Source organism: Mastacembelus armatus, chromosome 12, assembly GCF_900324485.2.
Source record: "Mastacembelus armatus chromosome 12, fMasArm1.2, whole genome shotgun sequence".
Classification (NCBI taxonomy): domain Eukaryota; kingdom Metazoa; phylum Chordata; class Actinopteri; order Synbranchiformes; family Mastacembelidae; genus Mastacembelus; species Mastacembelus armatus.
The window spans coordinates 14,026,313-14,053,861 of NC_046644.1; the positions used below are offsets into that span (position 1 = coordinate 14,026,313).

The window sequence follows — 27,549 nt, forward strand, 5'->3', positions numbered from 1 at the left end:
ATGTGTCTGTTGGGGTTGCATTATGTGTGTGTCCGTGGTAACTCACAATGTCAGTCTGCATATCATAGTACAAATATTCAGCTTGGAATGTGCATCTTTTAAATATTCATAACAAACATGATCACCACTAATAAACTTATTTCACTTTTTGTATATTTGTTCTTATATTTTAATTTTTTTACATATACCACTTTGAAGACACCCATGTTACAGATGTACAACCTGAAAAACTAGAAAGTTTCTGTGCTTTAAATATAGTTTTAAATGGACTAGAAGAAATAAATGTTGTCCACAGTGGGTGATCTCTGCTATTGTACAATAGCACAATGTTGAAGTCTTAAAGTCTATTATTTTTTCATGAGCTCTGGACTCTATATGGCAGGGTTAAAGAGAGAAAAATGATTGTGTAAACTGCAGCTTTGGCCCACAGAGGGCATGGTGCCTTAAAGGTTAGGAGATGGTTGACACCCCCTGTATACAGCACTCTGTGAGATGTCAACAGGATAAATCCACATACATGTTGAGCACAGAATGGAAGCAAAATTTACATGAAGAAACAAAATGAATTTCCAAATGTTCCTTTAAGCAGATTCATCGTTGAGTGACCTTAACATTGTAGATTCTTATTGCTGGATTAGGAGTAGAATTAAGGCATCTTAAACAGCCTTTTAGTTTTTTAAACCAGGATGTGGGAGGGGTATTATTTCTGTTGTTCATGTTTTGTTATTAAGAAACTGACACTGAGAAAAATGAAAATAACACAACAATAACCAAAATCAGGTCTTCTAGTTATGTTGTTTATGACAGTGCATCAATAGCCTTGGAGACTTGGCTGAAGACTTCATCCACTACTGGCTCAGAATCAATCTAGGCAAAACAAAATTACAGGATATGTAAGAATATTTGTCAAAATGCATGGAAGATTCATTTTTTCTTTTTCAGTGAATATTAGCTTAGCAGTTATACACACCTTCCTGACAATACCACGGCTCTCATAAAAGGCAATGACAGGCTCAGTTGCTTTGTAATACAAGTCCAGGCGCTTCTTGATGGTCTCTTCATTATCATCAGAACGGCCACTGGTCTCACCACGTTTCAGAAGCCTCTTAACCATGGTCTCTGATTTTGCATCAATGTACAGTAACAGGCAGGGCTTGCCAATCTAGAATTACAAAGTTTGTTCATTTAAGCTTTTTTTTTCCTATTGTTGCATAGATGAAAAACAGTATAGACTCAATTTCTCGTGCCCTTTCCTACCTTCTTCTCAAACTCCTCACCCTGCTTCACCTCACGGGGGTAGCCATCAATAAGGAAGCCCTTGGAGACATCAGCCTTGGCGATCATGGCATCCTTAATCATGTCTAGGACTGTGTCCTGCAAGCAGCCCCAAAACATTATGATCAACCTTCGCAATGATATAACACTTCCGATATAAAATAACTTACAGTACATATTTTGTTCTCATTGGTTCATCATGTTTGCTATTGCTTAAATAGATGAAGACAGTGTTTAACAAAAACAAAGCAAAATATAAAAGCAATACTTTTTAGAAAATTATTAAAGACGGGTCATACTCTCTTACCAGGGGCACAAGTTCTCCCTTCTGCATGATGGCCTGGAGATGTTTGCCCCTGTCAGATCCAGAAGCCACCTCAGCACGGAGCAGATCCCCAGATGACAGATGGGTGTAACCATACTTTGCAACTATCTTCTCACATTGGGTGCCTTTTCCAGAGCCAGGCCCACCTGAAAAACAAAAACAAAAGAAAAAAGGTCAGACCTGATTTTCTCATATTATCTTATCTTATGGTCTCTTAAAAAGCATTAGTATAGCATGAAAAAAAATAAATATTAGTTAAGTGGACAAATGTGTTGCTCCCCAAAATTAGAGGAAATTCAAACTTCACTCACCCACAACAAAGATGATCTTGGCATCTTTAATTTTGTCTGAAATAAGCATGTAGAAAAGAGGTTTAACCCAGGCGTGTGAATAGGCAAAGCTTCCCACCAAATTCAGAGGAAAAGGAATTTTCTAACCAACCATTTCGACGGTGAGATGTGGAATCAGAAGAACAAATATTTCCCATTTTTTAGTTGCAGGACAGAGTCACCTAGTCCACTAGACTGTATTGACTGGGTGTGCTTTGGTGTAGGTTTGTGCTATTACTCAAACAGAGTTGCCATGGCAATAGTTGCCATCTAATAATGTTATGTAGCTATGTATAACTATTCACAGGGAACTCCCCTTCTGACTAACAAATCAGCAAAAATTGAAAGGAAACACCCAAATTTTTGTCTTAACTGTATTGTATTAATTAACTCAGTCTATATCTTAGTATTACATTTTGGTTTTATGAAAAAAATATTACACATATATGTCATGTTAATTCAATGTAATATGCTAATACCATATCTAAGTCTAAATATCATATATCAGTCTAAATATCTTTAAATGTAAAATATCTGCCCTCCAGTGTATTCTTAAGAATCATCAAAAGAGGGCAGCAGAGTCCAAGAAAATCCAACCTTGCCTCTGCCATGGTGACATCTTAAAATTAATAATACAAATACAAATTAATATGTTCTTCACCATTATTGATCAATAATTAGGAATTCATGATCATTACTTACCTGCCATTGTGTTGCGTTAGACAAATGTTTTACTTCAACTAAAAGAAAGAAAAGAACAGAGAATTAATTTATTAAAGGCAGAAAGAAAGAAAATCTATGGTCATCATTTTTTAAAGTCTATTATTGTATAGTGAACTGACAGTTTATGTTGTGTGAAAAATGGCAGTAGACTGAGTTTGTGGTCAAGGCTCAATTTTAAGACTGATGTTACGATCACTGAAAAAATTGAAGACACTTTATTGAGTGTTTTAATAATCTGATAGTTTATCAAATTTTAACAGTGGTTTGGAAAACCATTAGAACCTTTGCCTTCCTGGTTTTGACCAAACTTGTGTTAGAACAGACAGTAAAAGCCTCTGAGTGGTATAGGTTACTGTTGCTAAGTCAGCATAAGTTAGTATAAATAGTACTTGATATAGCTAGAAAAGATAACAGCCTTTAAGGGTTTCTGTAGATGCTTCTCTGTTAGCTGACTCAAGGACAGAATGACGAAGGAGTTTGGGTCTTTCATTTGTGCTGGCATGTGTAAATAGATATCTCTAAGTGCTGTAGCTGCGTGCCTGTGTCACATGACTTGGGATGAAAATGAGTGTTTGAAAGAAGTGACTTTAAATAACTTTATGATTTGACGCAACAGGTGTTGCCTTTGCCAGAATAGCCACCAAGTTTTGCATACTTCGCCTATAAGGAAGTTCTCTATAGGCCAAATATGTAGCATCTATATATATCTGTCCTAATGATTTTCACTCATTATGCATACTCATCTTTTGACTATTGTACTTGTTATTGTGGGCACTGTGGTAATCAAGTACCCTGAGAAGTTGCTGGTCTGAGTTTTGTAAGATTTGTGACATGAGGCAAGCTGCTGATTTCTCAGGTTACGTGTCTTGGCGTGGTCACCAGGAGCAAAGAACGTACTATGCACAAAAAACATTATAAATGAAAAGATATTTGTAGGTACAGAATTTTTTATTTTAATAGAGTCATGGAATTTTTTAATTTGCATACACAATAAAAAAAAGATATTTAAAATAGTATGTGACCAACTTGCAAGATATTTGAACTCCTGAAAGGTCTTTCACCCTGCATATTTTTCTTTAGAATAACTTGGGGGAGTGGCCTTAGTATAACAACAGAGATGTTTCCTGGTTCACAATACACATATACTTTAGTAGACTACACACCAAAGCTGCAAATACTTCCAGATTATTCTCCAGTTCTCACTTGCAATACTCCTCAGTGCTGGCGATTCTGCTTCTCAGGTGTCCACTTTTATGTCATTGGTCATTAAACCCTGTGGTCTGTGTAAATGTCAATACGAAGGCTGGCGTCTGAGTCAGCACAGAGCCTGTTTGGGAGTCCTTCTTTGGCCTATTATGGTGCCATCTTGTCAGACCTGTTCTGTGTGCAACAGTGCAAACAACTTAACATGGCTCTCAGTATAGGAATTATGCTCAATGGAATTATGGTGGAGGAAACAACATCTCTGTTGTGAAGCACAACATGGCTTTGCTGAATGTATTTGTACTAATACGTTTCCCAACAGAGGCTCTATTATATGTAAGATGTGGTCAGATGTTTGAGCTACACTTTCTACATATGGACAAAGCCCACTGAATAATACAGTAGCATTGGAACCATATTGTCCTTGAAATCCAAATATCTTTTACAACATTACCATAGTAATTTAGGAGAACTTCAAAAAACCTGGATATTAGTGTTCACACATTTAAATGTGTGAACACAGAAAAAAAACAAAAAAAACAACAAAAAAAATTATGAATTAAAATATAATGATACTGGACAAACTACAAGCCCCACTTCAGTGTCAGTCCATCTTTCCTGTTCCGCCCTTATGTCTTATTGCTGTTTTTATAATATGCAGTCCTACTAAAAAAAGACTTGGCCGGCCTGCAGCTGTTAAGGGATAGCATGTCAGCCATCTCAAAAGCCACATGGGGTTGAAGCTTTTACTGCCTGCCCTTGGATGCAACAGAAGTAAAAACAAATTACTAGGCACATGATCTATTAGTACATTCTCTCTGTGTGCTGTTGGTTACTAAGGTAATATGCAATTTAATTGAGCGTACTGTCCCTTTAAGGGAGAACAGCAGACCCTTTGACGTCAGTGCGGTGGGAGATATTCCATGTTGTTTGTGAAAGGATGGAGCAAGATAAATTCAGTGTTAGCTGTGGCTGCAGTGGATGTGTTGTTCTAAACTACAAGCTGTGATTCACTTTAATGAATCAATTGCACTAATCAGCTGTTAATGATCATTACTGGAATTAAAAGCAAAGCACTGGAATTAAAAAGCAGGAACAGCTTGAATGAGAATGCCCTTTAATGAGTGGAGGTGAAGGAGAATATTTGCATGATATTAGAGTACAGGCGGCGATGAAATGTCAGAGCAAATGTCTGGAGTGAAAAATAAGAAGTCATAATGGGTATTTTTTAGCACAACAACTATGTTGTCTGCTGAATGTCGTCAGTGTGAATGACACACAAAACTTAAATGCCTTTGCACTATAGAGAAATGAAATGTCTGATCTTCTGACAGTGACAACCATTTTACATAATGTGATTAACCCAAGTGTCTCAAGAAAACCAGACGACAGTTCACAATTACAGTCTTCTGTTTTTCCTCACTCTCCATCCCATCAAACTGCCCTGCCCACCCTGCCTGCACACACTGACATCTTTCCATTCGTCACTCCCTCTGACAAAGTTAGACCTGGTCACTGCCATTTCCTGATTGCTTTTCCTCTATGGAGCCTTTGTCCTCTGTACTGACCTCTCTTTTGTGCTGTGGCTCTAGATCCCAGTGCAAGGGGCTGCTGTCCCTGGATCCCTGTGTGTGTCTGAACAGTTCCTGCTGCACGGCAGCCCTCCCTCCCCTATGCTATGCCTTTTTATAGCTCAGCTGAGCCTTCTCAGTCTGTGTTGCATTGTGGGTAAGCGAGAGGAAGAACAGAAAAGGAGAAGGAGGGAGGGCAATATGAACAAGAGGAAGCAGAAGTAGAAATACAGGCAAAGGGAAGAGGAGATGAGGAGAGGGGAACTGTATTTCACTCATTATTTGATAAGAAGACTGTGGATTTATAATCAAAGACATAATTTTTATAAGGATGTAAACTACTGTAGAAGGGAATAAATATCTGCCAGCAGATGGTCCCAATTTTTAACCAGGAAAGTTGGAAGTGATGCGCTGCATTAATATTGGAACTGAACGATATGCTTTTACTGTTGTCAGACAATTTCTGTGAGTTTGTGACTGAACCTGAGACTATGCTGCATCTTGGTGTACGGAATCCCAAATGTGTCACAGGCAAAAGTGACAGATTGAAGCTAAGAAAATAACTTTAATAAATTCTTGCACGCCTACACAATCCTGGTTATACAACTAAAATGGAGATTATCCAACAAGTTTGTTTAGCCATCTGTGCACTGCAGCACCCACCGCTGGGGTTGGGAAATGTAATCCATTGATTGTGTTGTTCTCAGTAGTTCTAGGACACATTTTCTAATGTACTGCATGTGGTAATATTGCTTCGCTATAGAGGTCAGTGTTACTCTTGTCATTGAATGCAGCTTAAAAAGAGAAACTTGTGTGTTCCTTCTTTACTAAAGCTACTCTATTTATTTAGCAGAAACAGAATAAAAATAAAGCCCAAAGAAACATCTTACAGATTTTATTAAAAGCATGAGGGGACATATTCATGTCCTCATAGGGAACATAAATACAAAATATATTTATATGTACAAATTATGGCAAACAGATGCGTACCAGGTACTTTCTAAAAATGTTAATTCACAAAAACAGAAAAGGAAAATATTTAGTGTAGCTCCCAATATTTTGTTTATCAAAAAGAGATGACTCAAACATAACCACTGTGATCTCCATCATAACTCAATATACCTAAGGTTTATATGGTTTTAGGTACAAAAATGAGGTATGCACTACTTTTGAATAAAAAGCAAGCTCATAGATAAGGTCAAATATTTTTGTACCATTTTACAGATGCATTGTACAGTAAAATTTTCAAAAGTTTCAAACTCTGAGCCAATCAAAATCTTTTATGTTTATACCCCTCATGTTCTCACAAGAAGCACAATATCATCACAATGTTGTCTTACAAATGGAGTAAAATGTGTTTTATCCTTAATTAATTGCACTATATTTCACAGAGGTAATACACATTTTTGACCACAGGGTGGCTCTATATCAGCAGCACCAACCTAGTGTTAAAGTATTGTTCATGGTGTTGTATTCTTCTAAATATAATGCATCCATCTTGTCCATCTGTGTTAATTAATAATAATGGCAGTAAGTAGTAGTCTTTTCTCAGATGTTGGGAATGTTACGGGCAGAAAATAACATCACTTTAAAAGCCAGAAACATTAACTGGAGCTCGAACTGTCACATAACTTTAATCTTCACTCTATAAAATAAGCACCTGTTTCATATCCTTTGCTCATTAACCACAGTTGCTGCACGCTATGTGAAGAGATGCATTTTTATAAACATGTTAATGCAATAACATTTAAGAAAGTCATCCTTCAATCACTCAGTCAGTTTAAATGAATTATGTTTTATAAGTAAAAATAGAACCTGTGGAAAATGACCAAAGCAGTTTGTTTACACTGGAGGGCCATCCCTCATCCCTAATACTGTTACTGCACAAATAACACCAGTTTTCTATGAGCAAAGGGAACCACAAAAACATAACAATAAAATGCAGCATTGATCAGGGTATAATTAAAGTAATAAGTTTCATTAAAAATTTATCATTAGGCTATCATTTGTGTGTTTTTTTAAAAAATGGTTAAGATTTCATTGCCAGTCTATCATGTCACTTATTTGTTTTCAACAAACCTTTTTCTATCTTATATTATTATATATTGCTGTGAATTTCTCAACTCACACTGTCCGTCTCCACATTATTCATCCGTATTACGCAGTTTGCCCATCGTGTTTGGGCACACTGGACTTTGGGAAATACAATCTTGAGTCTGAAAAAATTTCTGATTAAGGCATTAGATTGGGTATGTATTTCATGTTTGTTGTTATGTTTATGTCTTCTTCTTCCTCACACCACCAAGCTTAAATTCTGCTAGTTTTCCAATTATATTTACACACATTTAGCACACAATACATCAAGCAACATTTTACAGGGCACCACCTATATTGCACATGGAATTTGTCATGTTATTAAAAAGCATGTTAGATCAGCCTTGTGTGCCGTCTTTAAAATGTTGGTTCATCCTTATTTCATTTCTTCTGCTGTAATTATTTTAACATGACATGGGAAGTCCTAGCTGGAAAATCCACCAGGTGGCTCAGGATCAGGGGGTTGAGGGCTGTCCTGGTCATCTGTGGGCAGCTGGACGCGTTGTTCGTCCATACGCTTTGCCTGCACCCTCTGGATTAGACTGAAGAAGTCTTCATCAGGCACTGTGGGGGCGTGGGGGCCTGTTTCGGGTGGGGAGCACCGCTGATCATCAATCCTGGAGGACTACAGTCACAAAGACGCATACATTTAGAGAGGGGAGGCAAATGTGACAAAGTAAATAACACTGCAGAATCCAATACCAATATCTAATGAAAGTATCTCCACAGTCTACAAGACTCAGAATTAAACACTGCTTTCTTGTTATATGACAGTTGTAGCCTTACCTGGCACTTGATAAGCATGTTGAAAAAGTCATCACTAGGTTCTTGATGATCCCCCTCACCCACCAGGTGTCCCAGATTGTTATGGGTAATCCTCAGGCCTGGAAGATTACCAACGTTAACCCGCTGGTCATCAAGACGGCGACTCTGAGAGCTGGCAATCAAATCAAACAGCTCCTCAGTCTGTGGTGACGTAGTAATTGCAGGATCTAAGAGAAGACAGAGAAGGCTAGTGAATGTAAAAGTGTTTCATGTTTGTAGGTTTTGCAGGTTCTGGTCTCCCACTGAATTACACATATCTCCAATCTCCAAAAAATGAAGATGTTTTTACAATATTCCATAAAGATCTAAGATAAAGATCAATTTACCTATCATCTCATTTAGGGATGCTGTGGAGTTTGCACCACCTTCTCCGTTATCTCCGTTCTGTGGCTCATCGAGATGGCAGCGCTGGTCATCCATGCGGCTGCTCTGGAACTTGCTGAGGAGATCAAAGAAGCAGTCCTCATCAGAGGGGTCACGGCCCAGCTTCTGGAACAAAAAAGACAAGGAACTTCCTGTCATCATGAGTTATATAAGGAGGATTTTCAAGATGGCTTGAAGGACAAAAATAATCTTATTAACTCCCAAGGGATGGCTTTCCTGGTGAGACTACCTTGTCCTAGATCTTGAAGGTGGCACAATATCATAAAATGTCATATAAAAATAAACAGCCCATTTTCATTTAAACAAAATGTCCCACATAGAAGTAACCTGTAAAATCAGATGGAAACATCAACAGATACAGCTGGAGCTGCTATTCACTGCTTTTGTTACATCATGGAAATTGACCAGTTACATCTAAACATGCAAGAATATTAATGTATCTGTCATCAATTTGTAGACCTTGGCATATTTACGTTTTCCATCTACTAAGGTGAAAGGGACACAAGTTATTTTAAAATCTTTTTTACTTTTAAGATGATTTGTGCATTTGTTGAGCACTAGCTGTTGGTTTCAGATCAGGTGGCAGTGCTGGAAATGAGCCGAGATCAGCAGATCAATGTTTTAATCACTGAAAAGCCAAGCAGCCCGTCAGTGTTCTGACAACACTCAGCCTATTGTTTGTTTTGAGATCACACCAAGAAGTGATGATATTGTCTCCGCCAGTGTCACAGTCTAGTCAGTCTGTCAACTGAAGTGGATAATTTATGTATGAAAAATGTTTTGCCACAAATACACTGAGCAAGCAAAGTAGATGGCATGTTTTATGTTTGACTGCCGCTACTGCAATCAGGGTGCTGCGTTTGGATACTGAACGAAAGATAATCCACTGGACTGCGATGAAATGCAGATATTCAGATGAAACCAAAAACATTATAGCAAAAACAAACTTTCAGGTATAATTTAAAACTTAACTGCTACAATATAAAATGAAAATACACTAGCACTACGCTTTGGTAAAGATGAACAACAGTTTGTGATAAATAAACATCAGCATACTGTACTGTCCCAGGCACAGAACCTGGACAATCAAAACAGACCACAATATTACACATATACCAAAACTAATGAAATAATAAATCAATTTGCCTTAAAGCAATATATGAAGCAGGTCAGCATGAGCAGACCCCTGACTTCAGTCAGGTCTATTTTAGGAATCTGTTCTTTTCTATTGGAAATGTTGTATTGTAATGTAATCAAACAATTGTTCAACAAACAAAACTTAAGTTTCCCTATTGAAAGAAAAGGTGAAATATCTATTCAGACAATATGAACACATACAAATACATACACACTTATATGTGGCAAACATCAAAATGAAAAGAAAGTTAGTAAACACGCTGTTTTTCAAGCTGTAAAGTATAAATGAAACTTCTTACCAGTGGCACTTCTTCTTTGTCCTCTATCTATCTTTATCTCTCTCATTTCTCAGAAAGCTCTCTTTGCTTCTCACTCTGTCCACACGTCTGGCTCACCTCCTTCTCCCCTATTTTCACCCACCACTTCACATCAGCCTCTCTCTCGCTCTGGTCCCCCGCTGTACTCAACTATCTCCTTCCAATTTCCTCTCCTCTTGTACCCCTCTATTTCAGCCTTCCTTTAATCTCTACCATCCATTCCCTACTTCTCCTCTGTCTCTCTTGCTCTTTCTCTTGCTCTTTCTCTCTCTCTCTCTCTCTCTCTCTCTCTCTCTCTCTCTCTCTCTGTGGCTCTCCTGCAGGCCATTTTTGTCCCGTTCACCCACTGTGGGAAAACAACTCATTATGGGAAGCAGGGGGGATGACCCTGTGGGGAGGGTAGCGGTTCTGTGATCAAGGTCACATTATCAACTGAGAGGGAGGCCTGGGGCGGGGGAGGGAAAAGGGAGAAACGGGGTGGAAAGATGGGTGCGGGGGCACAGCTATGAGTGAAGCTCCGGCAGCCAGATCAACTCCCCTCAATTGACAAGAACCACCAGCACTCTTACTTATTTTTTATGTGACAAAGCTCTCCTATTTACCATTCATTATCATGGGGTTTTTCCCCAACATGCAAATTAGAAAGTGCTCCATGTGAGTGTCATGTACTGGCTCTTTGCACACCACACTAATCAGCTGTGACTTATAGCGGTTTTCTTTCCACCATCCTTTGGCCCCACCGCCTCTCAGTGTCTCTCCTCACTTTCCTTTCTGCATTGTCCAATTAATCAAGTAGACCAAAGGGACAGAAAGGCAGAGAGGAGAATTTGTAGTGATGGTGAGAAAGAAAAATGTGAAAAAGAGAGTGAGAAAATTAAGGAAAGCAAGTTGTTTTTTAGTAGAGATTACAGATAGGTATTTACCATAAAAAAACAACTTAAATATGGAATTAAAAATTATTACTTTTTTTTTTCCAGGAATAAAAAATTCAAATGCAGCCCCCTCAAAGCATTGTCAGTGTTAGTTTGATCAGCTAGCTAACAACAGCTGGTCAAATGTGGTAACCACATGTATATGCTGTATGTTGATGATACAACCTGTTGTCATTTGATATTAAAAGGTCAAGTAATTTCTCTCTGAAATATAGCTTTAGAAAAGTTCACAGACTCACAACTGGCTTGGAAAGATTGGTAGATTTGAAAAAGGGTATATTTCAGTGTCATCAGGATTACTAACATTTTCTTTCAGATGCTATTTCCAGTCTTTTCTGATGAACTATCATCATGCGGCCCAGTAATTTTCACTCTTTTCTACAATGCCAGCCTCCTGATTACAACAATTAGCACTGTCACAGAAACAAGGCGTGATTATGTACTGTGGGGACACAAAATTTTACCGATACAACAGCTGTGAAACAAGATATTCATTAAGAATCTAGTTCACTGAAAACTTAAGTGTTGGAATTTATTAAGAAGACACCTTTACACTGTAGCTGACTTCTTACATCATACTGCATAACCTCGTGGGAAATTAATAAAAGTGTTCCAGATTTAATCTTTCTAATTTTTCTCATCTTGCCTTTACAGCAGAGACCCTGAAGACATGTTGGACAGGGGAAGAAGAATGGCAAAAAGCAGTCAGCACGCTATGATCGTCTATGATAAAGAGGCTGAAGCACAACCACCAGAAATAGGCCCAGCTTGATGTAAGCTTATACCTGGCAGCACAGCAGCACACTGGATTGGAGAAAAACAATAAAAGGCAGTAAACATAAACCCACTCACTGGCACTGGAGGCGGGACGTGCACTGTGATGTCATCAGTGTCTACAGGAGAGTCTAACCATGGTCTTTCATCTGATGACTGACTGTCAGGATAGCCTTTCCTCTTACCGGGTTGGGACAGCTGACTTTTAGATCTCCTGGGTATACCTTCCAAGTCTTGGTTCTCACCATTCTGTGGTAAAAGAACATATTGTTAGAGAAGAACTGATAGCTGTCTGGGGAGTGGAGGGCAGATCACATTTCCCAGCACTTTCCCCAGTTAAGCCTCATACTGAAATATGAGTAAAAGAAATCACCTTATCTGAAGAGTATTTCCACAGCTCCACACTGTCCATGCTGTTTCTCTTGGTGAATTTGGGTCTTGCTCCTACAGATAAAAAAGAAAACAAAACAGTACATAAACATAACACTTCATAGCATTAACTATAAATCGCTTACTCCAAAACTGTTTCAAGGCAGTCTTTGTAGTTTTTCTGCCCCAGCTTGTAATGTCACTATGGCCGCATGATGTTCGGTGTGAATATATGGTTTAGGCAGACAACCACGCAAACGATCTGAATAAGAGTCTGTTTGCAAGCTCTGCACCAGAGAGGAAAATGTAGGACATGCGTGTGACTTTCTGCCCAGAAGAGAGTTCACAAAAGCAAACATCACACAAGGCCAAGCTAATTGTACAAATAAAGGAAGCACAGTTTCTCCATGCTTCACTAAATGGGTTTAAAATGTTCTGAGTTATATGAGTTGGTGGATTGAAATCTAAATTAATCAACTTAATTTTTGAGGCCAACACTGAAAACCGACAAACCATGTTCTTGAGGGTGGTGGTAAAACAAGGATCTTTATACTAGCCCAAAATATACACACCCCTTGCTTTCTGTCACATTTGGTTCAGACATAACACAGACACTGTTTATCTGTCTGTCTCACCTGAAATTAGTCTTAAATTTAATATGGTCACCTTGTGTACACGTACAGTATTTCTAGTTCTCTCAACCACACACATGCCATTTTTATCAAACACAGAAGATTAAGATCTACAATTAAACATCGAACGTCTGGCTGTAAGGTGACAAATAAATCCCCTTTACCCAAGGCCTGAGTAAGGATTCTGTGCTGAATAGTATAAGAACATTTTCAGTCACAATTTCTATAAGACAGGAGGCCAAGTACTGCTCCAAGTTTCCTTTAACCACAGTTAACCACAGAGTGCAAACAGACATGTCCCTGTTCTAAATACATATTCAAACACACAAATACACATGTAGAGCTGGGCTTTTTCATCTGCCGCATCCTTTCCTTTACCCTGATTAAGGAAACTGAGTAACTTATTTACATGAAATCAAGTTACATGTAACATGTAAAACATAAGGAGGAGGGGACAATAGGGAATGAAAGTGGATTAGTTTCTTAGTTTGCATTACCAAATCTAATTGTATATGAATTTTATATTCGGAAACATTTACAACTTAGTAAGTCATAAGGAGAGGCAAATATTAATGTCATTAATCTAAAATAACATTAAGTCATTGGCCTGATGACACAGATTGTGACCAGCTTGAAGTGTTAGTGAATTTATTACCATGTTAAGGCCAAAACAGAAGACATTGATGACATTATCCAATGGTTAAGACGTGTTTAACATGGGGATATCTATGATTAATCAATTACTGATTAATTGCATTAAATTAATCATTAAATTGATTATATTATGTTTGAAAACACAAAAAAGTCAGAAAAATGTACTGTAGTTTGCGGTTGTACCTGGTTAGACCACTAGGTTGTGCTGTGTCAAATTCTGTATTTGCTTTTGTACTTTTATGTGTTCTAGTTGAGAGATCAATACCACTACTGCCTTTATGCTACAATGGTTAAGAATTGTTTTACATGGGGAACAGCTAATCTGTCTCTGTTTGATGTTTTAAATTTGCTCTTCCTGCCTGACAGAAACTCTAAAGGTCAGTAATTAACACATTACATTTAATCTAAAAAAACAAAAATGTCACCTTGCATCTCAAACTCTGAACTTGATGGTGAAAGGTCACTTTCATTGACCCCCAAAGACTCCATCAGCTGCTCCACATTCATTCTTGCTGTCAGTTCCCCATTTCTGTCTCCAATCTGAGGAAGAACAGAGAGACAGATATGTCAAATGCAAGAGACCTAAACTTTATCAAAGCTGCAACATTTATACAATAACTGCAACAATAGTTGTGTTTTTAAAAATGTCTGACTTCTTTAGAGATGTCCAGGTGTTTGCGGGCATAGTGGAGAGCTTGTTTGTGGTTCCCTAAAGACACGTACGCATTTCCCAGGCTCCAGCAGGCACGGCCCTCACCCACCCTGTTGATGACCATGATCAACACACAAAATTTAAAATCTATTCTTGTTTTCATGATTGTTGGTTTGTTTAAAGTCGATTTTGTACGTGCTCTCTCTACCTATCAGTAAGCTCCTGGGCTATGTACAGGTGTTTCAGGTGGTAGTCTATAGCCCTCTCATACTGCTGCAAAAGAGTGTATGTGTTTCCAAGGCTGTAACAAGCCTGAGCCTCCATCACCTGGTCCCTCAGCTGTCTGGACAGCTGCAAAGTCTTCCTAGAGAAACAGAGATATTTGATTTGAATGAGATCAAGAAAATGTGGGTAGAAAGTGTCATATGAGACATGACAGATTAATGAAAAGTTTTTGTGAATACAACTAAATACCAAGGACTTTATTATACTGATGATTGATGATTGATGATTTTTCATATTCAGTTTGTACTGCAGTCACATTTTCTCTAGCACTAACAATGGTTCATTTCACCTTTAATCCACTAGATGTCAGACTGCACTCTTTTCTTACCTGTAGTATTCCGTGGCTGTGTTGAACTGGCCCAAGAATATTAGTGCATTGCCTAGGTTACTGTAGGCTCGCCGTTCTGCCGCTTTGTCGCCAAATTCTTTGGCAATAGATAATCGCTGTGAACGAGACAAATGACATTAGCACAATATATGAATTCTGCCTCTAAATATAAGAAACTAAGTTGAACCAATGACAAAAAGGTTAAACCTGCATTTCGCTTTATTTCACCATATTTGTGTGGCCCAATAAACTAGCAGAGGCATTTACACAAATTCAGGTTCATGCTGCTGCTGCAATGCTGCAATAAAATCAACTCAAAATCCCTATAAAAGCAGCATGCTCCCCTCTCTGGCTCACTTATAGATTTGTAATGGGAAAGAAAGAAAGAAGAGACCGGCCTCCCCCTTGAGGAAACAAGTGGTTTACAATGGAGAGTGACAGGAAACATGGGGAAAAGCCTGAAGCCACGCTCACCACTGATTCACCAAGAAACCAATTTCCTCCTTTTTTCTCTATGAGAGGCTATCAATCTCTGCACAGCAGGAGATGGATGTTGAGCCACAGAGGTGAAATTTGCTTGCAAATAGTTGTTGGCTTCAGGAAGCACCATGAGGTGAGCATGTGCAGCAGGCACCAACTACTCCCAAACCATATTTTAATGTGTATGATAAAGGTCTGGACAAAGCAATCTAAACAGAAATTTAAAAAAAATGTTTTGGTTTTTGTTTACATAGTAATTATGATACCCGCTCTAAATAGGGAATAAAGAGAGAAAATGTCATTCATTTTAGATAACTGTGTTTCCATTGCATGTATTCTCTGCACATTCTAAAGCAGGTGATATTGGCGTCACTCAACAGCTGCAAGGTTAAAGCAAAATGATGCCGTTACTCTGCTGCTGACATCATTTTTCTGTCCTGGCACAACTAAAAGGCTCTTAACTCATACCTACACTCGGTGGTAGTACCATGAATATGATGCTGGTAAAGATTAGGATTTCTTACCTGACGGTGGAACTTGATAGCCTCGACAAAGTTTCCAAGCAGATAGTGGGTGTTTCCCAAGTTCCCATAGGCCCTCCCCTGAGCAGCTCGATCTCCAAGTTCTTTGACCAAACACAAGTTCATCCTATAGCAGAAGAGTAAACACCATTATTAAAAATAGTGTTATTTGGTCCTAAGCACTTGTCCTGTTAGATTAACTACTAACTTTATATTCACTGTTTTTTGTAATCTAGGGAAGTCCAAATGTAAATTTGCAACACCACAAAATGCAGTAAAACTCACTTGTTCTGCCTACTAATAATAACTGTGATTTTTTTTTTTTTTTTGCTGTGCATTCATTACACTGTCAACAGTACATACTCATAAAAGCCTGTAGCCCTTTGCAGCGTGTCTCTGACATCAGGAGGGAGGTCCCCTGGTTCCTGGGTGCAGCCCCACAACTGCTGTTTCCCCTTTGCATGAAACACGTTCCCTATGTTATACAGTGCTCTGGCTTCCCCAACCTACAGCCAAACAAAGGATGTTCTTATTCAAGAATTTTGTTAATGGAAACAGGAAACAGTAAATGGATGAGACTTGTCTCATCAACTGTATGATCATTGCATAGACGTCCTGTAGGATAGATAAGGAGTTAAACATACAGGCAGCAAGGGTCTCAGTGTATTGCTTAATAAGGACTTGCATGTTACCTTGTCACCCTGCTCTTGAGAAATGTCCAGATGTCTTTGACAGCACACAACAGCCTCATCAAAGCGTCCCAACACTTTTAATGTGTTACCAAGGTTGCCACTGGCTTTTCCTTCTCCAATTCTGTCTCCTATTGTTCTGGGAAAGCAAGTAACACATATTTTGGCATTTAGTCATAGGTGCAAAGACTAATTTTTTCATGTTATAGGCATTTATTTAAACAATAACCATTAAGCTACTGTAACTGGATTTAATTGGAAGATGCTTTTTAATTGTTTGCTTGCATCTTAGGACCAGGTCCCAGTGGCCCTGGTGAGACTGTAATGTAACAAGGTAAATCCCCCTGTGGTCCTAAACACTTCCCTGCTGAAGTACCAGCTGCACTCCCTGCAGGGGACTGGATTACTCATACAAGCTATATATCCAGCTGGTAGTTGCTAATTGTTGCTAGATCATAGTCCCATCACTTTTTCTTGACATTTTCATTATCTAATTCAGAATAAGCATAAGAAAATCCCTCATGCGCTTTATGCACATTATGAGGTAAATAAAATCTGTAACTTTAATAATTCTCTTCTGAGACTGATCTGTTTACTAGCAGAATCATCAGCACATAATTCCTGCATACTGGTAAATAGCTCAGCACTGAATAGAAAATGGGATGACTGTAATTGTATGATTAATTATTACTCAGTCAGCTTTTTCTTTTTTTAAACTATATTTAGAATACAACTAAGCACATTTCTTTTTTAATTTAATTCACATCAATTGGTTGGAGCAGAATTTCTGTCTTAATTTGTTATGAATTACTTTGTTTCATTTGTGGCAACTTGAGAGTAATGTTTACCATGCAGTAGGTAGCAGCTAGTAAAGTATACACAGCAATCACCTGGCCAAAGTAAGGTCATGTTTGTGGTATTCCAAGGCTTTGCCATACTCCTTGAGGTAGAAGTAGGCATTGCCCAATTGGCTGTAGATGGCACTGAGGGTCTTCAGGTCTTCTGTGCCCACCTGTACAGCTGCCTCAAAAAAAGCCGTTCCCCCTTTAAAATCCCCAGACTTGCACAGCCGCTCTCCTTCCAAAGCCAACTCCAAGCAAGAGGCCTCCATCCTAAATGGTGCCCACACAGGTAAAGATAGAAAAGAGCATTAACAAGAACTGCTACAGAAGGAATGACTAGTAATATGGACACTTAGTCCAGAGGTAGTGCAACATCTTCAAATGGTGAAAAAGAAATTGCAGCATTGCCATGACAACAAGGTCTGTAGCCATATCTGTGAACCGTTTCCCTAGCAACTGAATCTAAGCAAAGATGAGCACCTTGAAAAGGTGTTGCAGTACTTTCTTATATTATTAGTAGATTATATCAAGCTCATAAAGTTGCTTGCTCCAAACTTCCTAAGTGTATGAGATCAAAGGTACCCTCGCATTTTATGCATAATATTGTTTTCTAGCCAATGTTGTTTACAGTACATTTGGATATGGAAAATAAATCAGCAAATCAAGTATGTTAACCAGTGTTGTGACCATGCTTGATGGTCCAAGAGTGTCTCTGCTCCCCTACATTGCTAAACTGATATTATAGAAGCCATATGTTTCAGAAATAGCTATTAAAACCTAAGTCAATAGGAGTCTACCCACTACAATGCCTTTATAACCACAGCAACTGCTGGATCAATGATATTCATTTCAAAGAATGTAAAAGAGATGTTAGATATGTATCTAAAAGTTCCTTATTTTTAGGAAGACATTTAGAATAATACCTCATAAGTGAGTTGCATCCGAAAAGTATACACTCCAGATTTACTGTATAATCCAGAAAAAGATAAAGACCATCCAATTTTGTTGCAGCTCTAAATTCCAGATAAGGTACTAGAATGTAGAGTTAAGCAAGGATTATCCTTAAATCTAATCTGTTTTACAAAAGGCATCATTTACAAGGAATAGCAAAGAAATATGCACCTTGATTGTATCTGTATTTTCTAGCCTTTTTGTTATCAACACAGAACTGCACATTTTCAGTGTTGTTGCAGTACCTGTGTTTTTGCTTGCTCCGTGTTTTGTCCACATACACCTGGAGCTCCAAGTGTAAAGGCCTTAGCATTGCCTGAGGTCGGGGTCCACGGTGGACCAGTCTACACATAGCTCTCTCTGCTCCAGTCAGAGGGCAAGGCTCAGATGCCATGAGGGGAATGGTTACCCAGAGTAGCTGCGTCAGAAATTAGCAAGTCTTTACAGAGAAAGCACAGTTCACTGAAGCAGTACTCTCTTGGTTGATAATAGCATGGTAAACAGCTGATATAACTTGTTCAGCTGAAATTTGCATCAACCATTGTCTCTGGATTTTGTTCAGTTTTTGTGGTTTGTCCATATGAAACAAATTTCATCCATTGTCCAGAATCCACAATGTCAGCAATGTTGCTGCAGACCTGAACACAATCCAACTGAAAGTTCTACATACAGTCCAAAATCAGCCAAGAATCACATCTGCTTTTCTAGTCTTCAAAAACATTCCAAAAGTTGAATGGTAAACTCTATACTCCCAAAGCCAGGAGGGTCAGGAACAAACTGTAGAAAATTCCACCCAAGAGCAGTTCCAGTTACAAATGTATCTGTGCAAAACTTGTTGATTTAAAAGTCTACAGAGGTCGTGATTCACTGATCCAACTCAGTTTAATCAAAAAGTTGAGATGTCTATTGCAGTTTTTGCATTCAGCTCTTACTATCCCCAACAGAAATGTGTTCTCTCTGTTGATCCTCTTCAAATTGTCCTCAGCTGTGACAGCAAGACCCGTTGTTGTGCCATTGTTAAGTCACAATTTAGAATGAGGGAGGGTATAATGTAGAGAACGTTCTGGGGCACAGTCAGTGATGTCAAAGTGCAGTACATCTAAGCTGCATCAACTCCCCAGTGAAGCCAGAGAGGAAGGATGAGAGAGAGAGAGAGAGAATCACTAATCCAGGGCCCTGCACCTCCTTGGTAGAGACCACACAGTGTAGTGAGTGGCCCAGACTAATCCAACTATCTGCTGACACCAGCAGAAACATTATTAGGTCACCAGCCAAGACAAACAAGACTCTGGCTAAAGAAGATATAAGGCACCTATTTATGACAAAACTGTACATGCACATACATTTTCAATTATTTTCACTAAAGTCAAAGTAATGCTTTAGTTTCTAGCTGGCTTTTTAGATAACTCATTGGTCTGTTTTCTTGGTAAAACCATCCATCCATCCATTATCTATACCCACTTATTCCCACTTAGGGTCACAGGGATCTGGTGGAGCCTATCCCAACTCTCTTTGGGTGAAAGGCGGGGGTACATTACTAGCTTCATTACTAGCTGTTTTGAAAATGTTGAATGCACTCAAAACTGATGAGCATAAGGTCAGAGAAACATCATAACACAACAATGGGTCTGTTCCACTTGGTTAAATTAATAACCCTACAACAGCATGTACCATGAATGGGAACTATAAGACCTAAATGGAAATTGGCCACTAATTATTTTAACTATACTTGTGAATTCTCTGCTATAATGTGTGAAATGGACTAAGGTGGTGTAGCATTATCAAAAATCAAAATCTAGACATACTGACAATATGTATGCAACAAAATGTTAGTAAAATTCCTAAACATCTGATAATTCTAGATTCACAGCTCCCTCATTTAAAATGTGAAGTTATTTGACCAAACTGCCTTCTTTGCTCATAACAAATATGTCTTCCTCTTGCTGGAAAAATGTGTCCATGTCCTTAGGTAATAAGACTCCAAACACCTTTAAGAAAGTTTGGCAATAAAAGAAAAAGTCATCCCTCTAGAAAGTGGAGCTGATTATTGTACATAACAGTCAGTGAAAATGTGCAAGGTCATCCACTTGGCATTAAGCAAATGGACTTGGATTAAAATAGCAGCAAGTACTTCTGAGGTTTTGTTTCTGGGAACTCTCCTGTTCTGAAGTCTCAGCAGGAATGAATGGAGGGAAATACAGGCTGGAAGTAGTACACCATAATAAGAAGGTGAAACAGTCTGACCAGACAAGATATCTTAAGTACTTATACAAGAAACATAACATCTATGTGGATGCTGAGGCTTTGAAAAGACGCGTAGTGTCTTCAGGGAAGTGATTAATGTCATTAAAGGAGTAAAGCTGAGGAAGGTAAAGACAGATGTGCAGTTAGAGGGTAGACAGACAAAGAGGAGGAAAATGTGAGAATCCAGCTGAAGATGGTGATGGGGCCTGTGCAAACTACCACTGAACTGTAAAACCTTGACTTGTAAAACAAATAGTAGGAAAAGGGTGCAGCCTAAAGCATACTTGGCCACACAGTTAAAAAACGTAACCTACACATCTGTGCAGTTAGAAGCCAATATATCTTCACTCCTATCTATAAAAGTAGATCATGAGGTCTAGCTGGAAGGATAGCTGAAACAGACAGAAAAAAGAATAAAAGAAAAAGACGCCAAGAGTCAATGAAAACCAAAGCACATAGACAAACAAAGACAAGAAAGGAATTTGTCTCCATGAGACGAAGTGACTTTTCACAAAGTGACTTTCATTCTTGCCATCTTTGTGGTTGGTGGAAGAATGGATCTGTGTGGTACAGTCTGCCATTCTCCCCTCTGATTACAACTCTAATTGGTCTGTTTGGAAGACACTCATCCCATAATAGCCTGCTTGTGGTCTAAGAGAGACAGTCACCCAGTGCCGTTACCATGACAGCACAGAGTCCATGTAATATATCGGACAGGTTTCAGGGAGTAAGTTAGGAAGGTCACAGTGGGATTTGTGTTTAAGTTCAACTATGCCATGTCCTGACAGTGAAACTTAAACTTAGGTTTAAGTTATGAAAATAATATCATAGCAGTTTCCTATTTTGTGGAACATATAAACTGAAAATATTAGCACCATTGTTCCAAAATAAATAGTTTCTTTGATGGACTATTATAACTGCTGCTAAATAAACGCCTCGCTACCTCTTCCAATCTATGTTTTATGAATTAAAATCCAGTGAAACTCTAAAACTCCACTCAGCCTGTACCCATAACAAGGTGATGTATATACTCCATAAAGTACATATACACAGCAGTACAGCATGATCAGTACTTGTGATTGAAACTATCTTAATGACACAAACAATTAAAGTACAGATACAAGATGTGTATGTTATTTGGCAAAATTTTTAGTTTTATTTATCTGAAATATATTCTTTGTGGAAAAAACCCATTTTTTCTTTGATATGTTTTTTCTTATTCATACACTCCACATTTAATATTCTACACTGGTGTCCCTATGATTCTTGGCTTAGCAAAGAACCTTGGTGCTGAGAGTAGTAATCCAGCCATAATTACAGAGTACCACAACTAGTTGTCTGGGAAACCAACAAGAAACTCTTTAGGAATGTTTTTTTTTTTCTTTCTCTTTCCGTGCATGTCACTTTCAGATAAAGCAGAGCTGTCTTCTCCTTTTTTGATTCACTTTTATTCTTCATGATTCTGTTTTTCTTAACTCTTCATGCTTTTTCCTGAAGTGATATTAAAGGGGCTGTCTCCTCAAATATGGTCCTGAATATTTTTGAAAAAAAAAAACAAATAAGTAAAATTTATATAATATTAGAGGTTGTAATTCATGATTTGACTTCATTTGAGAAAGATTTGGCAGCAACAGTAAATTGAAATTTGGCTTAAGACATTGTAGTTCTGAGTGAGACTACATCCATATCATCCATCCATCTATTATCTATACCTGCTTATTCCTTTACCAGGGTCACAGGGATCTGCTGGAGCCTATCCCAGCTCTCTTTGGGTGGAAGGCAGGGGTACACCCTGGACAGGTCACCAGTCCATCACAGGGCCACATAGAGACAAACAACCTCACACACTCACACTCACTCCTATGGGCAATTTAGAGTCACCAATCAACCTGACATACATGTTTTTGGACTGTGGGAGGAAACCAGAGTACCTGGAGAAAACCCACACAAGCACAGGGAGAACATGCAAACTCCACACAGAAAGGCCCCTGCTGGGTTTCAAACCAGGAACCTTTTTGCTGTGAGGGAAGAGAAAGTGAGTGCTAACCACTAACCCACCGTGCTGCCCTAAGCAGAGACTTGTAGAGAGTTTTAAAATATTACATGATTCAAACTACAATATCCAATGTAAAGGTGTATCAAAACAGAAGCATTTTACAGCAAATGTTTAGATAGCTCTCTCTTGTGTCTGTGTTTCCTTGGAAACAACACACATGCATACACAAATATCCACTACCCTCATTATAGAAAGGCCAAGGTCATGAACTGACTTTCTGTTTGTGAAATAGAGGAAACGCAATCACAGAAGGTAGACTGGGTCACATGATTACTGCAGTGTGAGACTCACTCTATGTATTTATCTTTGTGTGTGTGTGTTTGTATATGTTTAAGTATATGTGTGTGTGTGTGTGTGTGTGTGTGTGTGTGTGTGTGTGTGTGTGTGTGTGTGTGTGTGTGTGTGTGTGTGTGTGTGTGTGTGTGTGTGCTGGTCCAGGACATGACAACCTTGCAGGGCTTATGAATCTCCCCTCACAGCTCAGCAGTTACTGACTCTCTGAGCAGCCACAAACACTGGGCTTCAAACAAAAGGCTGTAATGTCACAATAGGTTTGTTTTACACAAAAGAAACATTTTTTACCATGAACTCAAAGTATATTACACAGTTCTAACTATTACATCCCCATATCACCTCAATATAACTTGGACATTACACTCCATGACACTAGTTGCTGTATAATTCATAGAAACATTCTAAGACACATGTAATGAGCAGCAGTAGAGTAGTGGCCCCATGATGACCACAGAGTGTAGTGGCCCCATGATGACCACAGAGTGTAGTGGCCCCATGATGACCACAGAGTGTAGTGGCCCCATGATGACCACAGAGTGGACACGCTGTATGAAAACATGAGGACATTTTTCAGCCACAGTGCTTCATCCATGTGGTCTCCTGACATCACCCTGTGCACCCACATGGCACGTTTAACGCGCAGCTATGTGTCCAGTCAGGACAGACTCTCCGTGCTATAGTCTTCATACACGTCCGCATCTTCCCAGGCTCCTCTCAGTCTGTACATTCCAGCCACAGCAGCTCAATGACCCGAGCCAGGAATGAGGCTTGGAACTGGGCTCCGGCTGCAGCCGTGGCTGGGTCTTGAGCTTTAAATCAGTGAAAGCTGGCTGCTCGAGAACCCCCCACCCCCCCCTCCAGCCTAGCTCCTCCTCAGTAAGCAAAGCCCCGGGCTAACAGTCTCTATTATTCTCCCCACTTTACTTTCAGCCGCTCCCTTTTTGCTTATTCCTCCCAGACACGCTCCCTCCCCGTTTACCGATCGACCCTCCTCAGGTTCCTACCTGGAGTGCAGCCTCTTGCTGGCCAGGTCCTGCTCCACACCGTTAGCAGCCGACTGAGCCATAGAACCGCTGCTGGTCTGCCTGCCTCCTCCCGCTATGAGGCCCCTTCACAGTTATCCCCCGTCCCTCCAGAGGCAGCTACCCTTTTCTTCTTCTTTCCTCAGCCGCTCTGCTTCTCCAGCCCTCACTCCCTTCCTCTTTCTCTCTGCGTCCCTGCGCCCCTCTGTCCTTTCCTCATTCACCACAGCAATGGCAGCTGCTGAGGAAGTGAGGTATTGTACAAATCATAAAAATGCACAGCTCCTCCCTCCCAAAGAACGTCACGGGCTGGGGAGTTGTTCATGTGTTAGAGCAGTGGATGCAGCTTGGGCAAAGTTTGTGCTTCACATTGAGCAGCACATGTTCATGCATAGACATCCTCAAATATGTTGATGTCTTATGTTCTGTTTACAGCCAGCAATGCAACTCAAACACCGTTAAACCTGTTCAGAAATGTGTTTGCTTTTAGTTTAATGAGTTTAATATGTTTGTATGCTTACTGCACCTCAGGCCCATAGTCTGGATTAGTTGAAATCCAATTAATACCTAATAATACTAAATTCGTTTATTTTAGTTAGTTATATTAGTTCATTTTACTAACCATAACTGTAGACCATATTGTATTCCTAGCGTGCAAATCTGAATGATGTTAAATGCTTCCCTGTAATGCTGTTACATTCTGAATGGAAATACTAAATTTGAAAAGTAATGAAATGACAAGAAAACAAAAGTAACATCATGAAACCACAGATTCTCAGTTAAAATGCAGGGAAAATCACTTTAGTGTTCTCAGTCACTTTCAAATCAAATTTAATTTTATAGGATATTTCAAAACAACCAAAGCTGAAAAAAGTGCTTCACATAATCTAACAGAAAGTAAAACACAAATACAATAAAAGATGTATACAATCCCACAATAACAATATATATGTAGTCGGTCAGCCTGGCTTAGGAGACTAGATAGTGAAAGACATGACAGGTATTGTTCTGAGGATCACTAAGACCTAGAGGTGGGATATGGAGTAAGATGTTCTGTAATATAATCAGATGACAGACCATGAGTGGCTTTAAAAACAATCAAAAGTACCTTAGAAACATTTATGAAAACCTAAATGCAGAGCTTTACACTAATCAGGTTTCGATGAGATCAATGCATTTGTTACAGCCATCATATCATTTCTAGAAAAAATTGGCTTCAGTTCTGCAATATTTCTTTAACAGCCTTTAACCACAGTTAGTGTTTGTCACACTTTATTGAATTATTAAAAATGAATGTTCTTAGTGGCTCTGCTTACAGTTATGACTTGATTCTCTTCTCTCTCTTTCTTTTTTGTATAATTATTCCAACAGTCCTTGAAAGGCTGGTTTCAAAAATCGTATTATTTATCAAGAGCTTGGCAATCTACATCTGCTTGATCAGGGCTTTCATTCCTTTTGAACTCAGTTTATCTCAGTAATTTTATCAGTAACATTGACATGTGGAATTAGTTTCTTACATAATCATAGAAAATAAAGCATCATTTCAGTATGTAAGAATGGGCAAGAATCACCAGGATGTTGCCTAATGTGAAAGAACAGTTTCATATCACTGAGCTTTTGCAGTGAACTGATTTCAAGTCATATATTTGAGAGGTATCTGCAGTACCTGAGGTTCACCATAAGAGGGCAGTATTGTACTAGTGAATGACAAGGCTTAAAGGGATAAGATTTGTTTTGTCAGGGCTTGCGGCATTGGAGGAGCTTGGGCCCATCATTGCCGCTTACAACTATATATTTTTTATTGCTTATTATAGATGTGTTACTGTTCCTAAGTGTCTATATGCATCAGCTTCACACAAAATAAGACCAATGCGACAGAACACAGAAGTTGATGAACCCACAAATACATAGTAAATAAAGTGAAGTCCCCTGGTAGTAGTGAAGATCCAGAGACCCAAGGTGCACTGTGCTAGAGGCCATGACCGGCGAAAGTGCTCGGATGCAGGCCACGGGAGGCTTGACGTCCCGGTCCACTGGTGGTAGTGAAGATCCAGAGAACCGAGGCGCACTGTGCTAGAGGCCATGCCCGGCGAAGGTGCTCAGATGCAGGCTACGGGCGGCTGAATGTCACGGTCCTCTGGTGGTAGTGACGTTCCAGAGAACCAAGGCGCACTGTGGTACAGCACATGCCCGGCGAAGGTGCTCGGATGCAGGCTACGGGCGGCTTGACGTCCCGGTCCACTGGTGGTAGTGAAGATCCAGAGAACCGAGGCGCACTGTGCTAGAGGCCATGCCCGGCGAAGGTGCTCAGATGCAGGCTACGGGCGGCTGAATGTCACGGTCCTCTGGTGGTAGTGACTTTCCAGAGAACCAAGGCGCACTGAGGTACAGCACATGCCCGGCGAAGGTGCTCGGATGCAGGCTACGGGCGGCTTGACGTCCCGGTCCCCTGGTGGTAGTGAAGATCCAGAGAACCGAGGCGCACTGTGGTACAGCACATGCACGGCGAAGGTGCTCGGATGCAGGATACGGGCGGCTGAATGTCACGGTCCTCTGGTGGTAGTTAGGTTCGGGAGAACCATGGCCCACTGTGCTAGAGGCCATGCCCGGCGAAGGTGCTCGGATGCAGGCTACGGACGGCTTGACGTCCCGTTCCACTGGTGGTAGTGAAGATCCAGAGAACAGAGGCGCACTGTCCTAGAGGCCATGCCCGGCGAAGGTGCTCGGATGCAGGCTACGGGCGGCTTGACGTCCCGTTCCACTGGTGGTAGTGAAGATCCAGAGAACAGAGGCGCACTGTCCTAGAGGCCATGCCCGGCGAAGGTGCTCGGATGCAGGCTACGGGCGGCTTGACGTCCCGTTCCACTGGTGGTAGTGAAGATCCAGAGAACCGAGGCGCACTGTGCAAGAGGCCATGCCCGGCGAAGGTGCTCTGATGCAGGCTACGGGCGGCTTGACGTCCCGGTCCTTCGGTGGTAGTGAAGATCCAGAGAACCGAGGCGCACTGTGCAAGAGGCCATGCCCGGCGAAGGTGCTCGGATGCAGGCTACGGGCGGCTTGACGTCCCGGTCCACTGATGGTAGTGAAGATCCAGAGAACCGAGGCGCACTGAGGTACAGCACATGCCCGGCGAAGGTGCTCGGATGCAGGCTACGGGCGGCTTGACGTCCCGTTCCACTGGTGGTAGTGAAGATCCAGAGAACCGAGGCGCACTGTCCTAGAGGCCATGCCCGGCGAAGGTGCTCGGATGCAGGCTACGGGCGGCTTGACGTCCCGTTCCACTGGTGGTAGTGAAGATCCAGAGAACCGAGGCGCACTGTGCAAGAGGCCATGCCCGGCGAAGGTGCTCTGATGCAGGCTACGGGCGGCTTGACGTCCCGGTCCTTCGGTGGTAGTGAAGATCCAGAGAACCGAGGCGCACTGTGCAAGAGGCCATGCCCGGCGAAGGTGCTCGGATGCAGGCTACGGGCGGCTTGACGTCCCGGTCCACTGATGGTAGTGAAGATCCAGAGAACCGAGGCGCACTGTGGTACAGCACATGCCCGGCGAAGGTGCTCGGATGCAGGCTACGGGCGGCTTGACGTCCCGTTCCACTGGTGGTAGTGAAGATCCAGAGAACCGAGGCGCACTGTCCTAGAGGC

The 27,549-nt window shown here is 40.4% G+C and overlaps 2 protein-coding genes across 2 annotated transcripts; both read right to left on the reverse strand.

The window, feature by feature from the left end:
* Positions 1 to 776: 776 nt before the first annotated feature.
* Positions 777 to 5,542, reverse strand: ak1 (adenylate kinase 1). The gene is made up of 7 exons (XM_026298077.1): positions 5,424 to 5,542; positions 2,632 to 2,669; positions 1,912 to 1,947; positions 1,583 to 1,746; positions 1,258 to 1,374; positions 971 to 1,162; positions 777 to 867 (listed from the first exon to the last, which is right to left on the reverse strand). The coding sequence occupies exons 2-7, from the start codon at positions 2,636 to 2,638 to the stop codon at positions 799 to 801; spliced, it is 585 nt and encodes a 194-aa protein (XP_026153862.1). The 5' UTR covers positions 2,639 to 2,669; positions 5,424 to 5,542; the 3' UTR covers positions 777 to 798.
* Positions 5,543 to 6,305: 763 nt separating this feature from the next.
* On the reverse strand, positions 6,306 to 24,131 carry gpsm1b (G protein signaling modulator 1b). Its single transcript, XM_026298008.1, has 14 exons — positions 23,891 to 24,131; positions 17,390 to 17,611; positions 16,503 to 16,638; positions 16,174 to 16,316; positions 15,814 to 15,937; positions 14,810 to 14,925; positions 14,405 to 14,560; positions 14,198 to 14,306; positions 13,970 to 14,084; positions 12,263 to 12,333; positions 11,968 to 12,138; positions 8,672 to 8,834; positions 8,307 to 8,512; positions 6,306 to 8,145 (listed from the first exon to the last, which is right to left on the reverse strand). The coding sequence occupies exons 1-14, from the start codon at positions 23,950 to 23,952 to the stop codon at positions 7,945 to 7,947; spliced, it is 1,995 nt and encodes a 664-aa protein (XP_026153793.1). The 5' UTR covers positions 23,953 to 24,131; the 3' UTR covers positions 6,306 to 7,944.
* Between the last annotated feature and the right edge of the window lie 3,418 nt (positions 24,132 to 27,549).

Coding starts and splice junctions, on each gene's coding strand:
- ak1 (XM_026298077.1), bottom strand. Junction 1,747..1,911: donor CAAGATCATCTTTGTTGTGG/GTGAGTGAAGTT, acceptor TTTGTTTTTCAG/GTGGGCCTGGCTCTGGAAAA. Junction 1,163..1,257: donor GTGAGGAGTTTGAGAAGAAG/GTAGGAAAGGGC, acceptor TTGTAATTCTAG/ATTGGCAAGCCCTGCCTGTT.
- gpsm1b (XM_026298008.1), bottom strand. CDS start 23,952: ATGGCTCAGTCGGCTGCTAACGGTGTGGAGCAGGACCTGGCCAGCAAG. Junction 14,307..14,404: donor GCCCAGGAGCTTACTGATAG/GTAGAGAGAGCA, acceptor GGTCATCAACAG/GGTGGGTGAGGGCCGTGCCT. Junction 8,146..8,306: donor ACATGCTTATCAAGTGCCAG/GTAAGGCTACAA, acceptor TTGTGACTGTAG/TCCTCCAGGATTGATGATCA.